The 10108-nt window shown below is 30.1% G+C and overlaps 1 protein-coding gene across 1 annotated transcript; it reads left to right on the top strand.

The window, feature by feature from the left end:
- Window positions 1-122: 122 nt before the first annotated feature.
- Window positions 123-2533, top strand: LOC119682196 (E3 ubiquitin-protein ligase MARCHF5). Its single transcript, XM_038095563.1, has 4 exons — window positions 123-228; window positions 300-935; window positions 993-1189; window positions 2007-2533. The coding sequence occupies exons 2-4, from the start codon at window positions 411-413 to the stop codon at window positions 2389-2391; spliced, it is 1107 nt and encodes a 368-aa protein (XP_037951491.1). The 5' UTR covers window positions 123-228; window positions 300-410; the 3' UTR covers window positions 2392-2533.
- The last annotated feature ends 7575 nt before the right edge of the window (window positions 2534-10108 follow it).

Genomic DNA, 10108 nt, shown 5'->3' with positions numbered 1-10108 from the left:
AATGCCGTCGCAAGGAAATGTTACTCAAATGACTTCAGTTTATTAAAATAATTTAAAGGAGTAGGCGAATAATCAGAAATTTCTTAAGAAATTGATTAATGTAAAAATAGTTTTATACTTAAAAATAGTACAAAGTAGTTTCTTATATTTTTTGTAATCATTCAAAATCAAAAGCATTGTTTGTTATCACTCAAATGTCAAATAAATTAATATACAAGTGATTAAAGGGTAAATAAAATGAAGTTGGCATAGAAAATGCAAAAAAATAAATACCAATATAAATTTGTTTTCTTCTTTAGGATAATATAATATGCGCAAAACATTTTAGATATTAAATAAAAAATTTTGAGTATTGAAGTATTGCTGTCGATTGATTTGCATAAATCAACAACTTTATTACATATTTAAACATGGATGATGACTCAGTGCCTAAAAATCAACAAACAAGCGAATCAACGTTTATATCAATAAATGATGAGGGTGCAAATGTTGTAAATGTAGAATTTGAGGAACCCGTACCGGACAACGCCTTAAACCGTCCTAGCCAAGATGTTATACAAACTAATAATATAGGAAATAATTCAACTAATGAGACTGAACGTACATGTTGGATTTGTTTTGCCACCGAGGAGGACAATCGTTTAGCTGCTTGGGTGCAACCGTGTAAATGCCGTGGCACTACAAAATGGGTACATCAGTCTTGTTTATATCGTTGGGTTGATGAGAAACAAAGAGGTAACGCTTTACGTGCTGTATCCTGCCAGCAATGCCAAACGGAATATATAATTGTATTTCCAAGAATGGGTAAATGTGCGAACATTTTGGAAAGTATTGATAACATAATAAAGCGTTTAAGTCCATTTTTGGCTGCCGGTGTGTTTGTTGGTTCGATTTATTGGACTGCTGTTACATATGGTGCTGTAACATTCTTACAGGTAAGCGTATAAAAACGTATTTACTTATAGTTTTTTTAAAATGGTTTTTTTTTTCAGATTGTAGGAAATAAAAAAGGAATGGCTTTAATGGAAAATAGTGATCCTCTAGTTTTATTGATTGGCTTACCCGCCATTCCGGTAGGGCTTGTTCTTGGTCGTCTTATACGTTGGGAAGATGCACTGTTGCGTATATTGAGAAGTCGTCAAAATTTTGCTCGAAAATTTCCTATAATGAATTTTATAATACCTTTTCCGTAAGTAGGAAATCACTATTTGTTACAGATTACTTTAGCAAAGTCTTATGACTATAATGTACACAAATCAGATCATACGTCTACGTCTTCTTCGCACAGCAAGAACTGTTTTAGCTCAATTGCGATCAGAAAACAGCTGTCATGTATAAATGCGTGAATTCTCTATGTGTGCCTTAAATGCTACTCTACACCCCATGAAGTCACCCATCTGCTTTCCTGTCACAATCACACACAAACTTGTGTCGATCGATCTTTAGACCTATAGCATTAAATATATAATTATGATTTCACATTTTATGGTTATGATGGTATATGATTATGATTCTCTGCTTTGATCCTCGTTAACTTTAATTGAAATCACACCTATCCCGAATCCATTATTATTTTAAATAATTCTCCCTTTCTCTTCACATGTTATGATTACCTACCCACATCCTACCAGAACTATTCGACTTCGTAATTGTTTTCATGCTTTCATGCTTTTATAGATCCTTAATTAAGATTCTTAACTAACTAGTCTTCTGAACTATGATAATTTAATTTTTTGTTATTTTTATTTAGTAAATAAACAAATAAGATTGAAACATATTTTAAGCTCATCTGTTTCCTTTTCTTCAGACAAAAAAGAACTATTTGAGCTACTTTATCATTGTAGTGCGCCAACTACTATTAATTTACCTTGTTAATAGTCCCAGTGAAAGGAAAAACTGAAACTGTGAAAAAAACAAAACTTATAAGTTTTTACTATTCGAAACAAGACATAACTTTGATTGCTTCTCTTTACTTAAAGTAATAATTATTTATATTTTTAATTCAGTGAAGAAGAACAAACTACTGCACAACAACCTGCAACTCCTGTTCTGCACGATTCGTATTCGGCAACTAGAGTTTTTTGTGGTGCTCTACTGCTACCAACTATATCTTCTATTGTCGGACGTTTGCTTTTTGATTCAATTGAGAATACATTGCATCGAACCCTGCTTGGTGGCTTGACCTTCATCACGTTTAAGGGTATATTAAAAATCTATTTACGTCAACAGCAGTATAATCGTAAGAAGAAACGTTGTATTGTTGATTATACAGAAGAAAATTTGCATATTTATCGCAACACGCGTAATCAATCCGCTCAGACTGTGCCTATTGCTACTGCTAATCAGAATATACCACTGGAACCAAGGCAGGCACAAAACAATAACGTTTGAAATTAATAGTCATTATTTTATTGAATATGTTGTATGAAAATATCTAACACTAAAAATTCAATGTACGGCGGCAGTAAATATTTTTTTTAAATAATAATTTTTACATATACTAATTGTTAAATTCTTTTTACAAAATTAAAAGCGGAAATAACAATTAATTTACTGTTTATTTGTTTTTTTGATAATTCTAAATTTTTGTTCTTTGAATATTTTTATATTGTTAATTAATAAATAATATTTTTCAAGTTCTTAATTAAACACGATTTGGAATATGTAATTATAACTTTACAGCACAATTGATATTATATTAATAATTATAAAGTGCAAATTATATATATTATAACACATTTTATATATATATATATATATATAATTAGTAACTCAGTCTTCAGATTTTTTATAATCGCTTAAATATATTAATCTTATGAAATGTACAGTCAAAATAATTAATTAAAATGAAATTAGTATTTAAGTTAACGATATCCTAATTAAAGAATCTGCAGCTTTTAAACAAATTAAAGCTTAAATAATTATTTGTGAACATAGCTTAAAAATTAATCATTTCCTTTTTTAAATTATTTATATATTTATTAAATTAAAATTTCTTAACTACTAAATGTGCTTAATGCTGCAGAATGTTTGAAAACTAGTGCTCCGAATATTAGTCGAAGATTCGGAAACTTTGATGTTCAAGTGATCTCGTGCTCGAGCTGCTTAACAATGTTCGAACATCATATTGCAATATAAAACAAGATGAAAATACTTTAGAACTTTAAGCAGATTAGCTTGAACATATTCGTGTAGTTCGGACATTTTTGTGTAGCTCGAACATCGTGAAACTCGAAAATCTTCATGCAGTTCGATTTTCGTGAAACTCGAAAATCTTCCTGCAATTCGATTTTCGTGAAAGGTATTCGAATTCGACTATATGTATATGTATAAAACAAGATGAAAATAAAATGAAAGATAGAGCAAATTTGTTGTTCCGAATAGCTCAAACATTTGAAGTATTCGATTCAAAAGTTCGAATTCAAGTATACTTGCAATGTTCGAACACTTTGGAGCACTACTCAAAACGAAAAATTTTGTTGAAAATTTGTATTTACCTTAACCACGAAATGGTAATATATAGGTGTATATAAAACATTATTTTGTAGGTTCTTGTTATGTAATTTATAAATTTTTTTCTAATATTAATGAAATTTCATTAAATTACTATTTTTCTAATGATTATTAGGCGACAAAATGTATGAATATATTATAAAAAGTTTTTGACATTGCTATTGACTAATATTAAAATAATAAATGAAAATATTTAATGAATTGTTTCAATTATATTTAATATTTAGTTTATGATATAAATTATTAATTATTATTAAATTATTAAATGCATTTTTAAGCAAATTTTTAAGTGCCTTGGTGTCTACATCACTTTTGATGACTATAAGACTTTGTTTATTCGGGAACCAAATTCGGGACAACAATAAATGAGGTTAGTCTAGAGATTCAACGAAGAGTAACTCTTGCCAAAAGATGTTACTTTGGGCTTAGTAGGCAATAGAAAAATAAAGTATTCTCTCGGTAAACAAAAATAAAGTCTCTTAACAAGCCTATCCAATTTGTATGATGCAGTAGCTTGGACAATAAGCAATAATGGTACAAAGGTATTAGGAGTATTGAAGAGGAAAATTCTACGGAACTCCGGTAATATCGTACGCGCTAGTAACGAGTATTGAATTAAATGGAACGACAACCAGTATCAGCTTGCTATATAGCAATATTAATATAGAATATAGCCGTCGGAGGCTTGATCATGTCGTACGAATGAAACACCTATCAATGCACTGGCAAGAAAAGTGTTTGTTTCGGTACCCGCAGATGGAAAGCATAGAAAATAATATCCGCATATGCTGTGTAAGGACCAGGTGACCAACGAACTAAATTCATTACCAATTGACAACAGCAAGCAACTAATCGAACTGACTGGAGGAGGTTATTAGACGTATCTAAGGACGACTCAAATCTGTAATGGCCAAGTAAGTAACTAAGTTATTGTGGCAGTGCTACTTCCTATTGCTTGTTGAGGGATTCTTATTTTAAAATACTCAAAATCAATGTGGCATTTTTGCAATCTAGTATTTTTTTGGGCGATGTAAAAGAAATATCATACATCTTCGTTCCTCCGAAGACTTTGATTTGTTTAGGAATATTACTGTTCGTCGGTACTCAAATGAAAGATTAATGGTTACTAAAAACATATTTTGGTTTAAATGGGATTGATTTAAGGAGATTCTTTGACTTTTTGTCGAATATTGATATTTTCAGTTATCTATGCAAGCTTCTTTTTTCTTTTGAGAAAACCTTGTAAGGGGCTCTACTATTAAACCTTCCCAATTTTGGTGTAAATTTTAATTCGGTTTCAATAAGTTTTTCGAATCAAAATTTGTGAATGGCATTCCTGTTTCGCTAAAGCCAAACCTTACCGGTGTTCTTGTTCTTGTCATATTCATACATTCAATGATACTAAAGTCAGATCACGTACATGTCGTAGACTCAGTTCTCGAGCATGTGAAATTTTATTGTTTTTTCTTAAGTATCTGTTGTTGCAAATTTATTATAAACAATTATAAAACATTTTTTATAGCAGTAATCAAAATAAAGTCGAAGCTGTAAAGGAACTGAGCTTCCCGGTGTAAATAATTTTATTTTGGGTTAATGCCTTTAATACTATAAATTGTATTCAGACTGTATTGTGCAACCTGTCAGCAAATTTCGAAAGACTCTATGGATGATTTATTGACATGACTGTGGGATTGAGAGAGTTTGTTATCAAGGCGAAGTGAGGAATAATTGCAGCAACTGATTACGAAGGAAGTGCGTTTTAATTTCACATTTCAGTGGGCATTGCATGCTTACTTCACTTCACTTCAGTTCAGTTCAGTTCAGTACTTCTGATAATTTATGATAACTTTTTTTGTTATCTTCATAATTTTGTTGATAAAACATCTGATAAGATAGAAGACTAAATTTGTAGGTGCAGAGGTGTGTGTTGGTGGTCTTTTGGGTTGTTTGATTTGTTAGCGAACACCTTCAGCAAATGTTAATTAAATAAATAATAGAAAATGCATTTGTGTACACATTTAGAGAATCTCAGATAAGATAAGGTTTTTTCTATTTATTTTATGTAATTTGTGTATTTAATTTATTTCTTTATTTTTATTTTTACTTTTAATCAACATATGCACAGTGATTGTGTGGTCAATTTCATCCAATGTTTTGCTCTTTGTGCAATATCAATCGATATTTTATTTTCGATTTAATATATGTCAAACTTGTTTAACTAATCCAAAGATCAAAGAATATAGATGGAATCAAAGTTAAAATATGAAAAAACACTTTTTATAATCTTAAATATTAGACAATGATAATTCAGATAAATTACTTATGTTTTATTCTTCCGTGTGATTTATGTCAATCAAATGTTCAAACCACAAATACCGAATATATAAGCTATTTAGTAAGAGAATTCTTTAGAAAATTCAAAAACTTTCTAGAATATGAAGATATACTAGCAGCAATAAAAGATGTGAAAGAAAAATGATTGTGAGATATTCTTAAGTTAGAATGTTTTGCACAGAGATCATCGGTTTTAATCATTCGAACAAACCGGTGATTACATGTGTAGCTGAAGAGAATAGATTATAAAAGCAAAAAGTTTAACAATATCATAATTTTTGATAAATTGAACGGCTATTAATAGCTTGTCTGAAAGTAGATAATATACTTGATAGGACTATATACATATTATCGGATTTTAAAGTTCTTGAGCTCAGTCCAGTTTACTTTTAGGATAGTCTTTAACTGCTACACATCTCTAAATGATATGTCGACAAAGTTCAATATTTCTCTAATGTCTAGCCAGACGTGGTGCTTTAGGAAACCACTCGAAACACCTAAACAAACTAGGTATATCGTTGACATCATGCAAACTAGCACTGAGTTCTTCCTGTGCTGAACTTCGTAACAAAAGATGGGAAGACTCAACGATATGCAGGCATCTGTATTTGTTTTGGCCATGCTCCGAAAAAATAAAATCAAACTCTCTTATTGGAATGCCCCATAGAGATATCAGTCATATAGTAGGCTTACTTACAGGTTATTGTATTTTAGGCAACCATGCTGGGAGACTAAATCTCCCTTTCGGGAGGGCGATAAAAGTGCTTCCCATCTGCTTTGTTTCTGCGGCGCCACCTTATTACTTCAGGGGCTTTCTTTTTTGAGGAACTTGGCGAACTGCAAGACCACTATCTTAATAGCATTATAAGCTGTGCAAAAAGTTGTAAGTGGTTCTTACCTTTGAGTTTTTAATTATACAGTAATACAATGGCCCTATAGTCCACAGTAGATCTCTTGGGATCGCCGGTATAACGTAACTTAACCTAAGTATAGTAATTATTTCATACACTATTTTTAACTCTAATACTAACTCTATGACGAGTCTTTCGACTTATATAAGTTCTCCTTTGATTTCGAAAAAAAGACACTTTTCTACATATATGTATTTTGATACTATAAACGATTCGAGGAAGTAGGCCTATTGTACGCAATCGCAATATATTGACTATAACTGACCTGCGCTGATCTTTTGTGCCTCTGCACCGAATCTTACAATCACCAATTATCGCTTGCCAAAGTAAGTTTGAGAAAAAGAATATAATTTGTTTTAGTAAACTTTTCTAAACTAGACACTCTCGAAATTTCACATTATTAAGAATAGCATTTTTTGGAATACTTTTGATAACTCCTAATCTATATAACAAACTTGATTATATATAGAAAATAAATAGGTTCTTAAATTTATACCGCGTTTTTTTTTGATGTTTTTCTCTCAGTGAAACATACTCAGAGTATAACAAAACTCTTCTAATTAGAAAAGATAGGAAGAAAACTTGTTTTATTCTGTGGGTCGCAAAAGTCGTAAATTCAAATTCCATGATTTAGCTGACTAAGTATTTTTACTTGGACCCACGTTATATTTGGTCATGCAAGCTTTTTGGATAGAAAAATTCTAGTTAGTGAAGATAGGAAGAAAACTTGTTTTACTCTGTGGATCGCAAAAGTCGTAAATTTAAATTGCATGACTTAGCTGACCAAGTCTTTTTACTTGGACCCACGTTATATTTGGTCATGCAAACTTTTTGGATAGAAAAATACAGTTAAAAGACAATTGATTTTAAATTGTCTACGAGGGCTCTCAAATTTCAAAAGTTGATTGATTCTTTTTTTTCTTTTATTTTTTTTTCTTTTATTTTGAAATATAATCTTTAAAATTACCATTTATCGATATAAATATACTCAAACTACAAAATTTAAATTATATGGATTCAAATGTAAGTGATAAACCTGATACCAAAGAATACGCAACATCTGATATAAGGTCTTCTAAGTCTTTTTCGACAACAAACATATTGTTTTGGAAGAAACTTGGAAGAAACAAAGTTTAAGTCACGAAATATTGATGAATGAATATGAGACTATCTGCACATACATATATAAATCTATATTAATTTCTCTACTTTCATAAAAAACGGAGTTGCTAATTTCAATTAAAACAAATTTTAAACCTGATATATTTAGCATGAATTTTTGTACATAATAATTAATAAAATTATTTTTCGTTTTGATTTTCAAAGAATACCAAAAATAACAATTTTTTTCCGAAGACACAACAAATGAAATGTGCCTCTCTTCAGGAGTACGTAAGGGGTGTTGCGTCTTTTGTGGTTTTCGATTTAATGTCATTGATTTTTTGCTTTATTATTTTTCACACAATTACCACGTGACTCATTATTAATATTAATTAAAATTTAATTAAAACAAGTGTTCAGTTTTTAGTAAATTTATTTTAAACTATTCAAAATTAAAATCTAATATTTTTAAAATTATATTTTCTACATGCTATAGACTAACTTATAAATATTTATGCCTTATAATATACAAATAATACGAATACTCTTAAGGTATTACCACCCAGATTCGGGAACTTATTTGAATAATATACAGTTATATCGAAATTCGGTGTCTATTGTAAACCTTCTTCGTATAGAAATGGACAATCAGCTGCTATCAAAGCAAATTCATCTAAGTACCAAAAAGGAGGATATGCAAATAGTATATTATTTAGTAGGAGACCTACATCTACTAACAATTATTACATAAGCAATCTTATCTGACATCAACAACCAATGACAAGTTTTTGTAACGCATGATACCATTATTAACGCCCAGTCAATATTGTTTTCTGGTTATTAGACCTACAGAAATAGGTGACAGTCCACACGTAACTGAAAAAGTTATTATTCATTTAATGTTGTTACGAAAGAGAGAATCATAACCTAAAAATACTTGTAACCTTAAAAGAAATTAGATGTTTAAACTTATACGCGGTGTTTCTTCTATACCACCTGTAAATTTCTGAGCCCACATAGCTAATATTTAATATATCAAAATTGCATTTTTCAATAGAAATGCGCAACTTTCCCATTGCGTATGAGTAATTATTAATAAATTTGCTCATTTTTATAGAAAAATCCAATAGATTACGGATAGATTATGGATTTAAGTACTGTTGTGAGACGATGATAATATGTTAACTGTCAATGTTTGTCAGTCTCTGCAACTAATTGCATTTAGCTATGATAGTACTTTGTAGCATTTTTTTCCACCAAACCAGACTGCATGAGCTACAATGAATCTGACCATTGCACAGAAAAGCAAGGTAAAGAAAATTCTAGGATGACGAATTCAGCAATATTCAAACGTAAAAACTTCTATAAATTCATATAATTTGTGCAGCTTTTCCAATTAGCTTTTCCAGTTAAATGTTTCAGTTCAGTGTTCCAGTTGAGAAATTGGTCTAGCGTAGTCCGTAGATATTAAAAGTCCTCAAAGCACTCAACAGCTTTGTCTCCTTCAAACATGAACCCAATACTGGAACTGTTTTTGGATAACATAGATTATTTCATCCAACTGCTCATAGAACACAACTGATCCAATTGATCTTTTAACACAACTTTTACAACAAACCTCAAAATATATCTATAATATGGCATTTAAATAAGTTTTCTCAGACATTTTTAGAAGTTAAAATTAAATTAAATAAATAAATATTTAATTTGATGTCTTCTGGTTCCCCATTTTAAGCATTTCCTTCCATATAATCCACAGTTAGCTTTATTATACAATTATCATTCTATTCTCATAAAATAAAATAAATAAAATTCTTGAAATATCTATTAGAGATTATAGGTTTTCTTGAGAAGGTCGATAATTTACTTTTCATTTAATTAGCAGTTAATAAAAAATGACACTTAAAATTGTTATTGAAACTTTGAAAATCCGTTGGTTATATAAAACACGAGTGAGTATAAACATTTTTACCAACACTTCAAATGTTGCACACTCATATGTTTTGATTTCTGCCACAGATTATAACTGATCTCTACTGTACGGTAGAGTAACAATTGTTAACACTAACACACATACACATACATAATGTAAGCACACATACCTACCCAGTAGAAAAAGTGGTCTTCGAAGACATTGTCTTCAAGACGGTCTTTGATACCGCGTCCGCATTTTCAAGCAAATTTGTAAAACAATTGCTCAAAACATGAATGTAAATACTCTTTCTTTGCTTTCTCTCTCATTTTTAGTG

This window comes from Teleopsis dalmanni, chromosome 2 (genome assembly GCF_002237135.1).
Source record: "Teleopsis dalmanni isolate 2A chromosome 2, ASM223713v2, whole genome shotgun sequence".
In the NCBI taxonomy this organism is placed as follows: domain Eukaryota; kingdom Metazoa; phylum Arthropoda; class Insecta; order Diptera; family Diopsidae; genus Teleopsis; species Teleopsis dalmanni.
Note: the sequence above shows the minus strand (reverse complement) of the source record. Positions and strands in the feature narration are given on the sequence as shown.